Below are 20,465 nucleotides of genomic sequence, written 5' to 3' on the forward strand. Positions count from 1 at the left end.
GGTCGTTCTCACAATCCGCTTTGTCCCCTTTCTTGAAGATGGTGGCTATGACGGCAGGGATTTCTTCTCTGTCCCAGACTTTCAGGAGCAGCTGATGGAGATGACGGGTGATCTCTTCTCCTACAAGTTTGGAAGGAGGATTACTAGTCAAGTGCCAATCCCGCTACGCCATTGCCTCCTGCAGTCCGCAGTGTGGTGATCTCATATCATCAATGTTGCATTTTCTAACACCTACTTATCTGGAAGCTTTTCTCAAATAAGGCTACTTACAGCATTACATTAACTCAGTAATATGTACAGCACTGATCTTCTTCCTTCACACAGATCAGGTAAATCAGAGTTCCTCTCGAGTTGATTTAATACAGTCACTCTGTGTGAATTTCATAAAAATCTGGAATTTCTAATTCATCCTAATTTCTAATGATGACCACAAAACCATTGTCGATTGTTGTTAAACCCCATCTGGTGCCCATTCTCCCCATGCCTGCGTGGGTCTCACCCCCACAACCCAAAGATGTGCAGGGTGGGTGAATTGGCCACGCTAAATTGCCCCTTATTTGGATAAAAGAATTGGATACTCTTAAAAAAAAATTTTTATACCCAATCTGGCTCATTGATGCCCCTTAGGTAAGGAAATCTGCTGTCTTAACCTGGCCTGGTCTGTCTGAAATGGCCCAGCATTGGGTAATAAATGCTGACCCAGCCAGCATCTATCTGTCTGGTTGACTTTGTATAGTTCTGCTGTCTTCATTTGTGAGGTAGTATTGCAGTTTTATAGGGCAGCACGGTAGCCCAGTGGTTAGCACTGTTGCTTACCAGCGGCAGGGACCCGTGTTCAATTCCCGCTTGGGTCACTGTCTGTGCGGAGTCTGCACGTTCTCCCTGTGTCTGCGTGAGTTTCCTCCGGGTGCTCCGGTTTCCTCCCACAGTCCCGAAAGCCGTGGGTTTCTCCGGCCCCCCCGCCAGGTTGGAGAATCCCTGGGGGGGGGGGGGGGCGCGAATCCCACCCCGCCGCTCCAACGCCACTGCCCTATTCTCCGGCGCCAGTATTAGGGCGGAGGCGGGGTCTACGCCACGCCAGTCGGGACCTGTTGGCAGCGGCCCCCCCCCGGCAATTCTCCGGGCCCCGATGGGCCGAGCGGCCGTCGTTTCCTGGCCAGTCCCACCGGCGTGAAATGGACATGGTCCATCACAGCGGGATCTGGCTGGTAGGCCGGCTAGGTGAGTCCTTGAGGGGGCACGGGGGGATCCGGCCCGGGGGCGGGGGGGGGGGGGCCACGGTGGCCTGGCCTGCGAACGGGGCCCACCGATTTGCGGGTGGGCCTGTGCCGTGGGGACACTCTTTCCTTCTGCGCCGGCCACTGGTTCTGCGCATGTGCCAACTCGCATTGGCCCTTCGGCGCCGGTTGGCGTGGCGCCAACACCTCCGCCGCTGGCCTAGCCCCCGGAAGTGCGGAGGATTCTGCACCTTCCAGTCGGCCTGACGCCGGAGTGGTTCCCGTCGCTCTTGCCGCCGGCATCCGGCCAGCCGGGAATTGTACATTCTGAGTTCTCCCTCAGTGTACCCGAACAGGCGCCAGAGTGTAGCGACTTGGGGATTTTCACAATGACTTAATAATAACAATAATCTTTATTAGTGTCACAAGTAGGCTTACATTAACACTGCAATGAAGTTACTGTGAAAAGCCCTAGTCGCCGCATTCTGGCGCCTGTTCGGCTACACAGAATTCAGAATGTCCAATTCACCTAACAAGCATGTCTTTCGGGACTTGTGGGAGGAAACCGGAGCCCCCAGAGGAAACCGTGGGAGAATGTGCGGACTTCATTGCAGTGATAATGTAAGCCCACTTGTGACAATAAAGATTATTTTTAAATAATTACGGTCTTGAAGCTGAGAGCCTGTTATTCTTCTCTGATGGGATTGAATGTGTTAATGAACGTAGGGAATGGAACCCTCTATACATGAACTGCCTTGTGTCAGGAGGTGTGGAATAGTCCTTTGTGTGAATTACTCACACTGTCCACTTTCTCCTCAATATAGAAAAAACATGTCAATGAACCAGTCTCACCTTCCATTCTCCAGATATCTTCCTTCCCTTGTTAATGTTTTAATACAGAATTATATCTGGATCGGGACTATGTATTCACACCTGCTGAAACACAAATTGTGTCTGTTCCAAACACATTGCTTTAAGTGCGGATCCAGAGGTGGGGGACAATGAGGGAGTGGAATAGATGTTGCTCAATATCATTTTGCCAGTAAAGCTTTTATCAAATTTTTGCTCTCAAACTGGTTCAAAGTAGCACCTCCATTAAGATAGTGGAGCCACACTGGGAAACAAAGTTAATTTAGCAATAGAATTTGTCTGACTCTACCCAGAGGCTGTAATTGTTTCCTGAACCTATTTCTATTGAGTGCTTCAATGGTTTTCTGTGGCAATTTATTTTGCATTTCTCCCCCTTTGTGAGTGCCGCAGGAATTCTCTTTTAATTCCTAACTTGCTCGCTTTGATTTCCCCACTGATTCTTACAGGGGTCCTCAATCCTCCAGGATTGTCCTGGAGGTGCTAGGAGTTAAAGGTTAATCTCCAGGAAGCTATTGCAAAATAATAGCTCAGGGAGAAAAATCCCAGGGGCGTTAAAAAAATTGCAAGTGTTTTATTTTTCACTTTCATTGAACACTTTTGTTTACGAGTTGTAAAAATATTGAAGATGAAGGAAGTGGAAGCGTGGCTTTATCATTGACAGTGAGAATCATCCAATCGGATTGTGAAGCATCTGTCCACTTTCCGACTGGTTGGGGGGCGAGCGGGTCACCGTGAGGGTTGAGGTAGCAGGTGACCAATTCCGGGAGGGTAGGGTGGATTGATTGCGGCAGGAAGCTATGGGATGAAATTTCCTTGAACATGTCCAACAAGAGTTCTGGATGATTGTCTCATTGAAATATTTTGTGATTTTTTTTTTTTCTTTCCACAGTATTATTTCACAATTAACTTTGGCCACGATGCTCAGAAAGCCCTGGATCTAAGGACGGAGGATGTGAAGGATTGTGATGACTGGGTGGCAGCAATTGGTCACGCAAGGTAGGGCCAAGCTTGACTATTCCCATGTACTCTGGCCAACCCAACAGCTTTCACCCTCTGTAAACATGAGCTTGTCAACATCTTTACTGCCCATATCCTAACTCGCACCTGGTCCTGTTCATCCTCTCGGCTCATTGACCTACTGGCTCCCAGTCCCGCAATGCCTCCAATTGTAAAACTATCATCCTTGCCTTCAAATCCCTCCATCCCTTTGCTTCTCCCTATCTCTGTAAACTCCTCCAACCCTCTGAGGTATCTGCTGTCCTCCAATTCCGTCTTTTTGCACATCAGATTGGCTCCACCATTGGCTCCTGTGTCTTTATCCGCTTAATAGGCTGGTTTAGTGATGCAGAACAAAGACCAGCAGCGCGGGTTCAATTCCCTTACCAGCTTACCCGAACAGGCGCCGGAATGTGGCGACTAGGGGCTTTTCACAGTAACTTCATACTTGTGACAATAAAAGATTATCATTAGACTCTAAACTCCGGAATTCCCTCCCTCAATCCACCTTTAAAATGCTCCTTATGACCTAGTACTTTGGCCAAGCTTTTGGTATCCCTATTTTGAATATCTGGTTACAGAAGAAAAAGAAAAATAACAGTCGTACCGGAGTTTTGAGAGACTAGGGAATCATGCTCAGATGAATAGTCCGTCACCCCTCACTTCCAAAAGGTTCAGTGTTTCAGAATGACCTCAGTGTGAGGTGCTGGAGAGTTGCTCTAATGAAGAAGCAATGAGGTTGGCAGGAGTACAAATTTCCTAGCGGGGGCCAACAGTGTTGTACATAACACGGGGGCAGACCAGAAGTAGCCTTTTGGTGCATCTCTGCCCCAGACTAAACTAATCCGTCGGAGCTTGATTCTCTTAAAAAAAAAACACAAAAAATATTTAAAGTCATTAGTCCCAAGCACTTCAATCACACCTTTTCCAATTTTACTTCAGCTGTTCAACAGCAAAACTCTGCCTCTCAAAAGATATTAGACACTATTGGAAACTGTCAAAACAATCGGCACTCAAGCTGTGTTGGTTTAGACATAACGGCTCTTGACTTGTTTATGAAACCATGTGGGCCTACCTTTGGGACCTGACCTTGATGGTCTTTGGTTTCTATGGCTACTAAAAGCGATTTGGGATATTGTTAGTCATGTCTGTCAAATAATTGGCCACTTGACTAAACAGAGTACATTGCAGAAGGAGATACTGGCATTGACCTTAAGGAATGACTTTAACCCTAGTGTGCCAATCAACCAACCCTCCGTGTGATTTCCAAACCTTTGCCTGAAGCTGCTTACCTCTCACTTGTCGCATGCGGTTAAACAAATTCTCAAATGTGTTGAAAATGTAAAAGTTGAGAGAAACCCCTGGTATGTGGGAGTCGCTGGCAAGGCTGGCATTTAATGCCCACCCCAGTTGACCTGAGAAGGTGGTGACGGACGGGCACCGTGTTGTTTACGAATATCATAGATCATAGAATTTACAGTGCAGAAGGAGGCCATTCGGCCCATCGAGTCTGCACCAGCTCTTGGAAAGAGCTCCCTACCCAAGGTCAACACCTCCACACCCTATCCCCATAACCCAGTAACTCCACCCAACACTAAGGGCAATTTTGGACACTAAGGGCAATTTATCATTGCCAATCCACCTAACCCGCACATCTTTGGACTGTGGGAGGAAACCGGAGCACCCGGAGGAAACCCACGCACACACGGGGAGGATGTGCAGACTCCGCACACAGACAGTGACCCAAGCCGGAATCGAACCTGGGACCCTAGAGCTGTGAAGCAATTGTGCTATCCACAATGCTACCGTGCTTCCCAAATATTGCGTTGCTCGGTCAACTCGAAGGATCAGTTGAGTGTTAGCCTCGTACGTGTCAGGCTAGAGTGACATATAGGCCCAGAGCGTGTGGAGATGGCAGATTTCCTTCATTAGTGCCGCGATTTTAGTGCCGCGACTTTAAGATGTTTTTAAGATAAAGATAGATAGTTTTTTGAAGAATAAAGGGATTAAGGGTTATGGTGTTCGGGCCGGAAAGTGGAGCTGAGTCCACAAAAGATCAGCCATGATCTCATTGAATGGCGGAGCAGGCTCGAGGGGCCAGGTGGCCTACTCCTGCTCCTAGTTCTTACGTTCTTATGACTTGTAACTCACCTCAGAGAGATATTAGGGAGGAGAGAGGTGGTGATTATGGAGCTTACTGACGCTCCATCAGGAGGGGGATAAAATTCTGAAATAAATTAGGAAAATAAAGAACGTGGAGTGTCAGTGAGAGCAATCCGGCAGGTGGCATGATGATTGCAACATATGGGTCGCTAATGTGCCAATACTGTCTGTATGAGGTTTATAATTAGCACAATTAATATTTGTGTGAATTTGATTACTAGCCTGAGAGTAGCTATGAATGCAGCTACCAGTAGGTGTAAATTAGATGAGAGTGTGAGGATGGCAGTGTTATAATGAGGTGATGTGTTGCTTTACACATATCTGCCTGGTTGTTCGTATGCTGCCATAGAAAGTAATTGCTGATTTAACACAACAGAGGGATCGCTTGTGAAAGAAAAGCCAAGGTCCCTAATTGGATAGCCAGCACATGCATAGCAAGCCGAATGGCCTCCTTCTGTGCTGTATCATTCGATGGTTCTCTTCTGGTAGTCACAACAATAGTGGAGCCATTGACCAAACACAGTGATTAATCAATGAGTTTACAATAGACCCACACATAAGGGGAGGGATTCTCCGACCCCCCCGCCGGGTCGGAGAATCGCCGGGGGCTGGCGTGAATCCCGCCCCCGCCGGTAGCCGAATTCTCCGGCACCGGATATTCAGCGGGGGCGGGAATCCGGCGATTCACCGGCCCACGATGGGCCGAAGTCCCGGTGCTGGAATGCCGGTCCCGCCGGCGAGGATCAAACCACCTCTCTTACCGGCGGGACCTGGCGGCGCGGGCGGGCTCCGGGGTTCAGGGGGGGGGGGGGACGGTCTGGCCCCGGGGGGTGCCCCCACGGTGGCATGGCCCGCAATCGGGGCCCACCGATCGGCGGGCGGGCCTGTGCCGTGGGGGCACTCTTTTCCCTCCGCCTCGGCCACAGTCTTCACCATGGCCGACGCAGAAGATACACCCTCCCCTGCGCATGTGCGGGGATGACGTCAGCAGCCACTGACGCTCCCGCGCATGCACGGACCCACGCCGGCCGGCAGAGTCCTTTCGGCCCCGGCTGGCGTGGCGCCAAAGGCCCTCCAAGCCAGCTAGGGGAGCGGAAACCACTCCGGCGCGGGCCTAGCCCCTCAAGGCCCCTAAATGCGCGGAGAAATCCGCACCTTTTGGGCGGCCCGATGCCGGAGTGGTTCCCGCCACGTCAGCAAGGTTTGTATATTCAGTAATGGGGTTCATGTGGCATGGGAGTGGGGGCGGCAAATCATATTCAAAATTATTTAAACCATTAAAATTAGATTAAAATTAGATCCCTTTGGGTCATGAACCTCGTGACATCACCAGCAAGGGAGATGGAAAAACGGAATCTCTCTGGAGAGGGTCGTGTTTGCTGATTCTCTCCGGATTTTCCGCCGTGTCACCATTCTCTCTGACGGTGAAGGCGGGATGAAAATCGCCCCCAATATTTCCAGAGTTTTCTTCAATATTACCTCCCTTTAAGTGCAGGCCTCGAACCCTGGATCTTCCATCCTGGACAAGGTGAAGTAGCTCGTCAAGGTCCACATTATTCAGATGCTGAAACCAGCAATCAGATCACCTCCCAACTTTCTTTTATTTTGAGGAACAAGGGAGACATTCCCAGTGCAATAGCCAATATTTATCCTTCAATCGGACTTCCGGGTGCGGCGATGACCAGCTGAGTCGCACGTTTCGGCAGCTCCCGGTGAAACGGACTTTTGGGCTCTTGATAGGAGCCCCAACGGCAATTTTGACGGCTAAAAACACTGCGCGGTAAACCAGAAGGGAATCCCCCCTGGATACGGATGGAAAAAGGAGGAGAAAGTGGCCGGATTGCAGTGGATCCTATAGAACAGCGGCAAGGAAGGCAAGCAAAAACCATGATGGCGTCGGAAGGTGGCAGTTTAACATGGGGTCCTGAACAACAAGAGTTCTTGAAATGCTGTGTGGAAGAGCTCAAAAAGGAAATGAAGAAAGAGCTGTTGGCCCCGATACTACAGGCGATCGAAGGGCTAAAGGAGGAACAAAAGACCCAGGAGCGGGAGCTTCGGGTCGTGAAGGCAAAGGCAGCCGAGAATGAGGACGACATACAGGGCCTGGTGGTGAAGACGGAGACGCATGAGGCACATCAGAAACGATGTGTGGAAAGGTTGGAGGCACTGGAGAACAACGCAAGGAGGAACAACCTGAGGATTCTTGGTCTTCCTGAAGGTGCGGAGGGAGCGGACGTCGGGGCATATGTGAGCACGATGCTGCACTCGTTAATGGGAGCGGAGGCCCCGGCGGGTCCGTTGGAGGTGGAGGGAGCATACCGAGTGATGGCGCGAGGACCGAGAGCAGGAGAAATTCCCAGAGCCATATTGGTGAGATTCCTCCGTTTTAAGGATAGAGAAATGGTCCTTAGATGGGCAAAGAAAGCTCGGAGCAGTAAATGGGAGAACGCGGTGATCCACGTTTATCAAGACTGGAGAGCGGAGGTGGCGAGAAGGAGGGCGAGCTTTAATCGGGCCAAGGCGGTGCTTCATAAAAAGAAGATAAAATTTGGAATGCTGCAACCGGCAAGACTGTGGGTCACATATCGAGGGAGGCACCATTACTTTGAGACGGCGGATGAAGCGTGGACTTTTATTGTGGAAGAAAAACTGGAATGAGCGGGTTATTAAAAAGAACGTTTGAACAAAGTGGTGGGGCGAATGTGGGGGGCGAAGAGGGGGGTTAAAAAGGGGGGGAAAGAGGAATTTTATGTACTAATCCTGCGATGTGGTAACTTTTCTCTGTTCCACAGGTGGTGATGGGGGGAGGAGGGGAGGTGGAGGAGATGGGGCGTTGGCCATTGGGGGCGGGGCCAAGGGAGAAGCGCGGGCTTGGTTCCCGCGCTATGATAATCATGGCGGGAATAGAGAAGCAGGAAGGAGGGGGCGTCGCACGGTGCGAGCCGAGGTCACGGGGGGAAGCCGAGGTCGGCCAGAGTTTGCTGACTTCTGGGAGCAACATGGGGGGAGTAATTACGCTAGCGGGGGATCTAGCGGGGGGGGGGGTGGGAGGGGGGAATTACTGGGTTGCTGCTGCTGGGGAGAGGGGGGAGCTGGTATGGGCGGGGGGGCACCGCCTGGGGGAGATACAGCTGCGTGGGAACCGGGTGAGGAGCTGGAAAAAGGGGATGGCTAATCGACAAGGGGGGGGGGGGGGGGGGGGGGGTAGGAAGCCCCCCAACCCGGCTGATCACGTGGAACATGAGAGGGCTGAACGGGCCGATAAAGAGGGCACGGGTACTCGCACACCTTAAGAAACTTAAGGCAGATGTGGTTATGTTACAGGAAACGCACCTGAAACTGATAGACCAGGTTAGGCTACGCAAAGGATGGGTGGGGCAGGTGTTCCATTCGGGGCTAGATGCGAAAAACAGGGGGGTGGCTATATTAGTGGGGAAGCGGGAAATGTTCGAGGCAAAGACTATAGTGGCGGATAACGGGGGCAGATACGTGATGGTGAGTGGCAAACTACAGGGGGAGACGGTGGTTTTGGTAAACGTATATGCCCCGAACTGGGATGATGCCAATTTTATGAGGCGGATGCTAGGACGCATTCCGGACCTAGAGATGGGAAAGCTGATAATGGGGGGAGATTTTAATACAGTGTTGGAACCAGGGCTGGATACGTCGAAGTCCAGGACTGGAAGGAGGCAGGCAGCAGCCAAGGTACTTAAAGATTTTATGGAGCAGATGGGAGGTGTAGACCCGTGGAGATTTAGCAGACCTAGGAGTAAGGAGTTCTCGTTTTTCTCCTATGTCCATAAAGTCTACTCGCGAATAGACTTTTTTGTGCTGGGAAGGGCGTTGATCCCGAAGGTGAGGGGAACGGAGTATACGGCTATAGCCATTTCGGATCACGCTCCACACTGGGTAGACCTGGAGATAGGGGAGGAAACAGGAGGGCGCCCACCCTGGAGAATGGACATGGGACTAATGGCAGATGAGGGGGTGTGTCTAAGGGTGAGGGGGTGCATTGAAAAGTACTTGGAACTCAATGATAATGGGGAGGTCCAGGTGGGAGTGGTCTGGGAGGCGTTGAAGGCGGTGGTTAGAGGGGAGCTGATATCAATAAGGGCACATAAAGGGAAGCAGGAGAGTAAGGAACGGGAGCGGTTGCTGCAAGAACTTTTGAGGGTGGACAGACAATATGCGGAAGTACCGGAGGAGGGACTGTACAGGGAAAGGCAAAGGCTACATGTAGAATTTGACTTGCTGACTACGGGCACTGCAGAGGCACAATGGAGGAAGGCACAGGGTGTACAGTACGAATATGGGGAGAAGGCGAGCAGGTTGCTGGCACACCAATTGAGGAAAAGGAGAGCAGCGAGGGAAATAGGGGGAGTGAGGGATGAGGAAGGAGAGATGGAGCGGGGAGCGGAGAGAGTGAATGGAGTGTTCAAGACATTTTATCAAAAATTATATGAAGCTCAACCCCCGGATGGGAGGGAGAGAATGATGGGCTTCTTGGATCGGCTGGAATTTCCCAAGGTGGAAGAGCAGGAAAGGGTGGGACTGGGAGCACAGATCGAGGTAGAAGAAGTGGTGAAAGGAATTAGGAGCATGCAGGCGGGAAAGGCCCCGGGACCGGATGGATTTCCAGTCGAATTCTATAGAAAATATGTGGACTTGCTCGCCCCGGTACTGACGAGGACCTTTAAAGAGGCAAAGGAAAGGGGACAACTGCCCCCGACTATGTCTGAAGCAACGATATCGCTTCTCTTAAAGAAGGAAAAGGACCCGCTACAATGCGGGTCCTTTTGACCTATTTCCCTCCTAAATGTAGATGCCAAGATCCTGGCCAAGGTAATGGCAATGAGAATAGAGGAATGTGTCCCGGGGGTGGTCCACGAGGACCAAACTGGGTTTGTGAAGGGGAGACAGCTGAACACGAATATACGGAGGCTGTTAGGGGTAATGATGATGGCCCCACCAGAGGGGGAAACGGAGATAGTAGTGGCGATGGATGCCGAGAAAGCATTTGATAGAGTGGAGTGGGATTATTTGTGGGAGGTGTTGAGGAGATTTGGTTTTGGAAAGGGGTATGTTAGATGGGTGCAGCTGTTGTATAGGGCCCCGATGGCGAGCGTGGTCACGAATGGACGGGGATCTGCATATTTTCGGCTCCATAGAGGGACAAGGCAGGGATTCCCTCTGTCCCCATTATTGTTTGCACTGGCGATTGAGCCCCTGGCGATAGCGTTGAGGGGTTCCAAGAAGTGGAGGGGAGTACTTAGAGGAGGAGAAGAACACCGGGTATCTTTGTATGCGGACGATTTGCTACTATACGTGGCAGACCCGGCGGAGGGGATGCCAGAAATAATGCGGATACTTGGGGAGTTTGGGGATTTTTCAGGGTATAAATTGAACATGGGGAAAAGTGAGTTGTTTGTGGTGCATCCAGGGGAGCAGAGTAGAGAAATAGAGGACCTACCGTTGAGGAAGGTAACAAGGGACTTTCGTTAACTGGGGATCCAGATAGCCAAGAATTGGGGCACATTGCATAGGTTAAATTTAACGCGGTTGGTGGAACAAATGGAGGAGGATTTCAAGAGATGGGATATGGTATCCCTGTCACTGGCAGGGAGGGTGCAGGCGGTTAAGATGGTGGTCCTCCCGAGATTCCTCTTTGTATTTCAGTGCCTCCCGGTGGTGATCACGAAGGCTTTTTTAAAAAGGATTGAAAAGAGCATCATGGGTTTTGTGTGGGCCGGGAAGACCCCGAGAGTGAGGAAGGGATTCTTACAGCGTAGCAGGAATAGGGGGGGGGGGCTGGCACTACCGAGCCTAAGTGAGTATTATTGGGCCGCTAATATTTCAATGGTGAGTAAGTGGATGGGAGAGGAGGAGGGAGCGGTGTGGAAGAGATTAGAGAGGGCGTCCTGTAGGGGGACTAGCCTACAGGATATGGTGACAGCCCCATTGCCGTTCTCACCGAGGAACTACACCACAAGCCCGGTGGTGGTGGCTACACTGAAGATTTGGGGACAGTGGAGACGGCATAGGGGAAAGACTGGAGCCTTGGGGGGGTCCCCGATAAGAAACAACCATAGGTTTGCCCCGGGGGGAATGGATGGGGGATATGGAATGTGGCAAAGAGCAGAAATAACGCAACTGAAAGATCTGTTTGTGGATGGGAAGTTTGCGAGTCTGGGAGCGCTGACCGAGAAATATGGGTTGCCCCAAGGGAATGCATTCCGGTATATGCAACTGAGGGCTTTTGCGAGGCAACAGGTGAGGGAATTCCCGCAGCTCCCGACACAAGAGGTGCAGGACAGAGTGATCTCAAAGACATGGGTGGGGGATGGTAAGGTGTCAGATATATATAGGGAAATGAGGGACGAAGGGGAGACTATGGTAGATGAACTAAAAGGGAAATGGGAAGAAGAGCTGGGGGAGGAGATCGAGGAGGGGCTGTGGGCAGATGCCCTAAGCAGGGTAAACTCGTCGTCCTCGTGTGCCAGGCTAAGCCTGATTCAGTTTAAGGTATTACACAGGGCGCATATGACTGGAGCACGGCTCAGTAAATTTTTTGGGGTGGAGGATAGGTGTGCGAGGTGCTCGAGAAGCCCAGCGAATCATACCCATATGTTTTGGTCATGCCCGGCACTACAGGGGTTTTGGATGGGGGTGACAAAGGTGCTTTCAAAAGTAGTGGGGGTCCAGGTCGAACCAAGCTGGGGGTTGGCTATATTTGGGGTTGCACAAGAGCCGGGAGTGCAGGAGGCGAGAGAGGCCGATGTTTTGGCCTTTGCGTCCCTAGTAGCCCGGCGCAGGATATTGTTAATGTGGAAAGAAGCCAAGCCCCCGGGGGTGAGACCTGGATAAATGACATGGCAGGGTTTATAAAGCTAGAGCGGATTAAGTTCGTTCTAAGGGGGTCGGCTCAAGGGTTCACCAGGCGGTGGCAACCGTTCGTCGAATACCTCGCAGAAAGATAGATGGAATGGAAAAAAGAAGGCAGCAGCAGCAGCCCAGGATCGGGGAGGGGAGGGGGGGAGGGGGGGTGAGGAGGAACCAGAAGGACTCTCAGGGTTGTTAATATATACTGTATAATATGTATAGGTCGTTGCGACAGATAATTATATATTGGACTGTTAAATTATATTTTTGGAGAGTGTTACTTGTGATAAGGCAGTTGCCAATTCGGGTTAGTTTTCATTTTTGTTATTTATTATTTATTCATTTTTTTTTTTGTTTATAAAATAGGTCATTGTTATTTGTGTTGTTATAATATTGTGTAAAGGATGCACAATGTACTGTGTTGGTTGACCAAAAATTTTCAATAAAATATTTATTTTAAAAAAAATGTTATCCTTCAATCACATTGCTATTTGTGGGAGTTTGCTGAGCACAACTTGGTCACTGTGTTTCTGAAATTACAACTGTGACTAAAGCACTTAATTAGCTGCAAAGTGCTTTGGGGTTTCCTGAGGTCATGAAATGCGAGTCTTTCTCTCTTCCACGCGATTTCCATGTAGAAGACAAACTGGACAGATCTCAGTCTCCTCCCACCTCACAAATCCCTGTGATCCAAGGCAGCCAATCAGATGCCTTGATTTGAGATCAGAAACACTGGGCAGGAGTCTCTGAAATGGAGGAAGAGTGTCCGCGCCGTTGTGAACGCCGCTCCAGCCTCCCTCCCCAACCCGCGCATGCGCGGGGGTCTTCCTCAACACGCCGGCCCCGGCGCAACATGGCGCCGGTTGTCAGGGGCCAGCCGCGTAACAAAATAGGCCCGGGCGGGGGGGGAGGCTGGCCCGCCGATCGATGGGCCCCGATCGCGGGCCAGACCCCATCGGAGGCTCCCCCCGGTGAAGGAGCCCCCCTCCACCCTCCCCCCCCCCCCCCCCCCCGGGCAGGCCACCCCCTGACCCTGCGCACAGAGTTCCCGCCGGCTGGGAGCAGGTGTGGACCGCGCCGGCGGGACTCTGCCGATTCCGCGTGGCCGCTCGGCCCATCAAGGCTGGAGAATCGGCGGCCGAGCCGCGGACAGCAGCCCGCGACCGGGGCCGCACCGAACGCGCCGGCGCAAATGGCGCCGATTCTCCACTCCTCGGAGAATTGCATGCCGGCGGCGTGGCGCGGTTGCGGCGATTCTCCGGCCTGGTGCTGGGCTCGGAGAATCCCGCCCACCAAGCTTGGGCATTGAGTGCGGGAGCGGTCACGTTTTTGCGATCCCCGGTTCTGCTCATCTTTTAATCCGGTATTTCATCCAGGTGCATATGTGTATTTTCTTGGGCTACATGGTTGTGCTCCCTCCTGGGAGGTTCCTGATTGGTGCTTCTGAAAGGAAGGTGGTTGGAATGGGCAGTGGTGGGGCCCCGCTCGCCGTGGCGCAGTTGTTGCTGAGCGGGCTCTCACCTTGGCGCTGCTGTGTGCATCTGGATGATGGCCGCCATTGGAGGTGTTCTCGAAAATGCTGTCTTGGCTGAAGATCTTGGTGGTGCGGTACGGGCCGTCAGTGCTCACTTTCAGGAATTGTGGGGCATTTTTGTGGAGTGGTGGAGGTGCACGTGGAGGTTCTTGTACCCAAGAGAGCACTTTCCTCGGTGGGTGCTCGCCTCCGTGTCACTGAGACTACGCCACATGACGTGTCTTCTAACCCGATGGGTTCGGGAGATGAGAGCTGGGTGGGGTGTGCCCCCTGAGCCTGGTCCTTGGCGATAGGTGGAAGGCGGGTTCCTTGCTGAGTTTGGAAATGGGCTGCCAGGCTTTGGCAATCTTTGGAGGCAAGTTGCATCAGATTTGTTGGAGCACATCGTATCCTATCTTCAGGGAGCAGTTGCACCCCCCCCCCCGACCACTGCCCCCCCCCCCCCCCCCCGACCACTGGTCCTGAATTGTCCTGTTCCCGATGCTAGTCACGAGGGCTGAACCGGACAAGTCATTTGCCCTGGCCGGGGCTTAGGCTGTGGACCACCTGGGTGGGGAAGGTGATGGTGTCTCGTGCTTCAATTGTTGGGATCTTTGAGGGATCCTAAAGAGCTCTGATTGATCCTGCTTTTTCCTTCTTGAGCAACATGGAAGCTGTCTTTATCCAGGAGTTTGCCCTGCGTGTCTTCTGTTTTCCTGGACATTATTCCCTGTTGAACATATTGTTGAACATTGTTGCTGTCTATTTCCCTGCAGGGGGATGTGAAGTGTGAGTTTGATGGGCTGTATGGTTGGTTATTCTGATTCAGCAAAATCATATTTTGTCGAGTAGTGGGTGCCTGGAACTCGCTGCCGGAGGAGGTGGTGGAAGCAGGGACCATAGTGATGTTTAAGGGGCATCTTGACTAATACATGAATAGGATGGGAATAGAGGGATACGGACCCCGGAAGTGTAGAAGATTTTAGTTTAGACGGGCAGCATGGTCGGCACGGGCTTGGAGGGCCGAAGGGCCTGTTCCTGTGCTGTACTTTTCTTTGTTCTTTGTTCTTTGATTATGAGGAGTGTGATTTGTGCAGTTTCACTCCTATTGAGTGGAGTCAGGGTGGGGTGAGGGGGAGGGTTGGGTTTGGTTGGGTCAGTTCACCTTCACTGAGATTGAGGATAGGCTCCCAGTTCGTTCAGATCCAGGTGGCACCGGGCGGAGCGAGCCGGGTGACCCGCGACCGGCCGGCGCAGTGCCCGATTTGGAGCCGGGTGCAATGCGGTGGCTGAATCGCGGCCCCTGCTCCTTCCTTCTTCAGGAGGCCCTGAAGGTTTGATCGCAATCCTCTCTCCGCATATGTATGGAATGACTTTGGCTCTAGTCTGGGCCCAGATTGGGGTTAAGTTTGCGTTGTGTGTCACGTATGTAAATCCTCATAAAACTGGGGTTTTTGTGTATTATCTTTGTTTTTCATTTAGGTGGGGTACGATGAATCTCTTCTTGGCTGCTACGTGGGTGCGGATGGGTTTGATATCCAAGGAGAAGAGGCTGTGATGGGTCTTTGAGGCCTTTGGTGCTGCTGGGGTTGAGGGGGTAGTACGGTGATGCACAACTGAGCAATCCGCAGGAAATTTATCCTGATGAATTTGTGATGATTGTAGACTTATGCGGTGTGGGAAGAGGGTGTGCACCGTTTTTGCCATGTCGTTACGACTCAATCCTGTTCCTCCCTTGGGCTCTGGTGGGCCATATGAGCGTTTAGTGATTGTATCGAACCAGTGGTGATATCGTTCTCCAGTTCCATTCAGCATTCACATGTGTTAAGCTGTTTTCTTCTCCTTGTTTATGGCAATGTATCACTTTGTAACTTGGTTGCATTTTTCTCTAAAATTGTAAATTCCATAAATATACTTTAAAAATAGAAACCCCGAGCTCCATTTTGTTCGATGTGTTAACAGCCATATTCTTGGAACAGTTACAGAAACCTTGCGACAGAACACGAGTCGCTGATGCAGAAATACCTGCACTTGCTGCAGATTGTTGAGACTGAGAAAACAGTCGCAAAGCGGCTTCGACACCAAATTGAAGATCAGGAGATTGAAGTGGAACGATTGAAGTCTGAGGTAGGACAAGGAACAGAACGGTATATTTCTCTCGGTTTACATTCATTAATGTGAGGCTGTTGGGTCTGGGAGGTGCACGGTGGACATTATTCCAGCGTTGTTAAATTGTTAAAGCGTTGCTTTATTTACCAAGGTTCCTCCACAATCTCGGTAGGGAGTGGTTCAAATCAGTAGTTAATTCAGGAGTCTCCCTCCCGGGGCTGGATTCTCCGGTCCCCCAGCCGCGTGTTTATCCGCGGTGCGCCGTCCGCTGGCGGGATTCTCTCTTTCCGGGCGATTGTCACTGGGATTTCCCATTGAAGCCACACCACTGCCGCTGGGAAGATGAATGGGAATAGCTGGAGAATTCCGGCCCTGGCTCCAATCCAGTGAACCCTGTTGGAAAATGCACGCATGGGAATGTTCAATGGGAGCAGGATTGATCTCAACTATGATGCCCCCCCTGCACCCATGGCGCAGTGGTTAGCACTGAGGTCCCAGGTTCGATCCCGGCCCTGGGTCACTGTCCGTGTGGAGTTTGCACATTCTCTCCGTGTCTGCGTGGGTTTCACCCCCACAACCCAAAGATGTGCAGGGTAGGTGGATTGGCCATGCCAAATTGCCCCTTAATTGGAAACGTTAAAAAATGTTTTTCTTTAAGCTATGATGACCCCACTGTCAAAATAGTCTGGCAACTCTTGACTCACACAAAAAGGATAATTTTTTAAACATAAATCTAGAGTACCCAATTATTATTTTTCCAATTAAAGGGCAATTTAGCGTGCCAATCCACCTACCCTGCACATCTTTTTGGGTTGTGGGGGTGAGACCCTCGCAGACACGGGGAGAATGTGCAAACTCCACACGGACAGTGACCCGGGGCCGGGATCAAACCCGGGACCGCAGCAGCGAAGGCCACTATGTCACCGTGCCACCCTGTACAAAAAGTATCATTACTTGGTAGTGGTGCCCGACGACGATCTTTCGCTATGGAACAGTGGGGTAAATTCAGTGTTTGCATTATGCTGGCGGAATCCATCTGGGATGCAGACGGGGCTAACACACTCTGATGTCTATCCCCGCTCTTTTTAAAGTGTGGCTCCCAACTGAGAGTCTCAGAGCACTGGACGTACCCTGGTGTAGTCAACACCTTTAAGAGAGGAGTGGAGACATTATAAAGGGGCGTAAACTGCAAAGAAATGTTATCCTTTATCTTCAACTCGATAATGTTGGTAAGAAACAGGGAGGTCCGGACCAGGGAACGTCATTTCTCTCATCAAAGCCACTCCATCCAGAGGATAATGACTCTAGAGCGGGCTTCCCCACACTCCCACACATACGTTGCTTCCCCAGTTTAAGGAAGACGGACTGTAACAGTCTCTGCTATGAGTGGATGAATGTCCATCCCCTCTGCAGACATTGCTCAGCGGTGAAATGGTTCTAGTTTTGGGTCACCTTCTCGCCATCCTTCCATACATGAGAGATAATGGATGTGCAGCAAAGAATTCATATCGGTGGGCTGCCTTCATTTGGTGAACCTTTGCTGATGGTGATGAAGACCAATCCACGAGAGACAGGTTCTGCCACAAGTGCCGCGCATTAAGCCGGTTCTTTCAGCGTTGGTGCTTGTTGCCACATTGCTGTAGCCACTGGCTATTGTGGTAAGGCACGCCAGCCCACAGGTGTAGCCATTTCCCTCCTTCGCCAGCTAGTGACTCCCAGGTACAATAATCAATGTTTTGGGCCTTCATGTCACACTTGCAAACATACTTGAAGGGGAGCCTTGAAGCCCCCCCCCCCCACTGGTTTTCTGGCTCTGGCTACCTCACATACGGGTGATCTTTGGGTACGCGGCCATTCTGCATCATGTAGACATGCCCAACCCACCAAAGTCACCTCTGTTTGATTTGAGCCAACACACTTGGGAGCTCTCTGTCTTTGAGAGGACTGCCACATTTATTCCAGCCTGGATATACCCATAATATTCCATGGATAGTGATGAGCTTCTTTTCTTGATAGCTATAAGTCACCCATGTATCATAGATATATGATGTGGAGATGTCAGAGTTGGACTGGGGTGAGCACAGTAAGAAGTCTTACAACATCAGGTTAAAGTCCAACAGGTTTGTTTCAATATCACTAGCTTTCGGAGTGCTGCTCCTTCCTCAGGTGAATGAAGAGGTATGTTCCAGAAACATATATATAGACAAATTCAAAGATGCCAGACAATGCTTGGAATGCGAGCATTAGCAGGTGATTAAATCTTTGCAGATCCAGAGATGGGGTAACCCCAGGTTAAAGAGGTGTGAATTGTGTCAAGCCAGGACAGTTGGTAGGATTTCGCAGGCCAGATGGTGGGGGCTGAATGTAATGCAACATGAATCCCAGGTCCCGGTTGAGGCCGCACTCATGTGTGCGGAACTTGGCTATAAGTTTCTGCTTGGCGATTCTGCATTGCCGCGCGTCCTGAAGGCCGCCTTGGAAAACGCTTACCCGGAGATCAGAGGCTGAATGCCCTTGACTGTTGAAGTGTTCCCCGACTGGAAGGGAACATTCCTGCCTGGTGATTGTCGCGCGATGTCCGTTCATTCGTTGTCGAAGCGTCTGCATGGTCTCGCCAATGTAGCACGCTTCGGGACATCCTTTCCATTCCTCATAGATATATAGCAGAGAAGACAGGCCTTATAAACCATCAGCTTGGTCCTAAGGGTGAGCTTCTTGCTGCCCCATGCGAATCAGCCAAAGGAGTTTTGGACAAGTAAGCCAGAGGTTGTGAATTCATGTCCCAACATAGCATAATGTAAAATTGAAAGTTTGCCCTGATAGCTGTTGGATTGTCATTAAACCCGAACTGGTTCTAATGTCCTTCAGGGAAGGGAAGCTGTCGGCCGTTCCCTGTCGAACCTGCGGGCGACTTCAGTCAGTGAGAATCTCCATAACTTTGACTCGCCCCGGTCCACGCTTCCTCTGAGCACAGCCCAATGCCAGCAGAATGGGAGCACTCAATTTATGTCTCTTTACTTCAAACAGATTACTTCACTGCTTAAAAACAACGAACGCATCCAATTAACGCAACCTGTGGCACAGAATGACGAAGATGTTGACATAAGGAAAATCAAAAAGGTAAAGCCGACCCACGGATGAGCCAACAGTAGCACCGAGATGCCTTGACTTAGGGTTTCTGTTCTGCTGATCATTTGCCGCACTTTGGCCAAAATTGCCATAACTGGCACAAAAGATGGCAGAAGTTTAAATACAAGTTGTCTTCAGAGCAACTGGAGTTTCTGTGATTTTTTTGTGCTAGTTTATAAACAATGTGTTGGAAACAGGCCCCGCCCACAAGCTGTCCCCCCACCCCATGAATTAACGAACATTAGGAATTTCCACTGATTGCACTTATTTTCAGCATTTAAAGAACAAAGAACAATAATACATCACAGGAACAGGCCCTTCGGCCCTCCAAGTCTGTACCGGTTGTTATATTACCTTGTGTAATATAGTATATTACTCTTTGAACCAGCCGAGTTGATGAAATGAACAATAGTCTTCTTGTAAAGATGAACTGATTTAATGAGTAATATAAATAATATTTGTGAGTCCTTTGTACTTAATACTCAACTAGTAAAAGAAATAAAATACAGTAAAGATAACTAACTAACTATACAACGTAATAATGAAATAACTTCTCTCTCAAGCTATTCTATGTCTTGTCTGTTGACTCTCCTGAAGCACACTCTCCCAGAAAGAGCGGGAAAGTCCTTTATATACCATCTGATAGTGAGACATCTAGTGTTGAATTGACTGTACTACTTTTACATACGTTGATCTTGTGTATTGATATACAGAGATCACTACACCGGTCATCATAGATTATCATAGAATTTACAGTGCAGAAGGAGGCCATTCGGCCCATCGAGTCTGCACCAGCTCTTGGAAAGAGCACCCTACCCAAGGTCAACACCTCCACCCTATCCCCATAACCCAGTAACCTCACCCAACACTAAGAGCAATTTTGGACACTAAGGGCAATTTATCATGGCCAATCCACCTAACCTGCACACCTTTGGACTGTGGGAGGAAACCGGAGCATCCGGAGGAAACCCACGCACACACGGGGAGGATGTGCAGACTCCGCACAGACAGTGACCCAAGCCGGAATCGAACCTGGGACCCTGGAGCTGTGAAGCAATTGTGCTATCCACAATGCTACCATCATGGTATCAACCTTTGACAAAACCCTCAGCACTTTCTTGTGCCGTATCCCTCTGTACCTTTCCTATCCATGTGTTTGCCAAGGTGCCATAGCCATAACCTCCCCTGGCAACGCGTTCCAGGCACTCACTACACTCTACGTAAAAAAACTGCCTCGCACATCTCATCTAAACTTTGCCCCACGGACCTTAAACCTACGCCCCCTGGTGACTGATCCCTCCACCCTGGGAAAGAGTGCCTGCCCATCCACTCTATCCATGCCCCTCATAATCTTGTAGACCTCTATCAGATCATCCCTCAACCTCCGTCTTTCTAATGAAAACAGTCCGAGTCTATTCAGCCTCTCCACATAGCTAACACCCTCCAGATCAGGCAACATCCTAGTATACCTCCTCTGCACCCTCTCCAAAGCCTCCACCACCTTCTGGTAGTGTGGCGAACAGAATTGTGTGGTATTCCAAGTGCGGCCTTACCAAGGTTCTATACAGCTGTAACATGACTTGCCAGTT

General features: G+C 50.6%; 1 protein-coding gene across 1 annotated transcript in view; it reads left to right on the forward strand.

Annotated features, from left to right (window-relative positions):
- The window catches only part of LOC140387375 (ras-specific guanine nucleotide-releasing factor 1-like), a 207,188-nt gene that overhangs the window by 87,414 nt on the left and 99,309 nt on the right, over window positions 1–20,465 (forward strand). Inside the window, exons 2-4 of the mRNA XM_072470378.1 lie at window positions 2,977–3,083; window positions 15,618–15,765; window positions 18,775–18,867. Coding sequence (XP_072326479.1) covers window positions 2,977–3,083; window positions 15,618–15,765; window positions 18,775–18,867 — 348 coding nt within the window. The remainder of the gene's footprint in view (window positions 1–2,976; window positions 3,084–15,617; window positions 15,766–18,774; window positions 18,868–20,465) is intronic.

Source organism: Scyliorhinus torazame, chromosome 12 (assembly GCF_047496885.1).
Source record: "Scyliorhinus torazame isolate Kashiwa2021f chromosome 12, sScyTor2.1, whole genome shotgun sequence".
Taxonomy (NCBI): domain Eukaryota; kingdom Metazoa; phylum Chordata; class Chondrichthyes; order Carcharhiniformes; family Scyliorhinidae; genus Scyliorhinus; species Scyliorhinus torazame.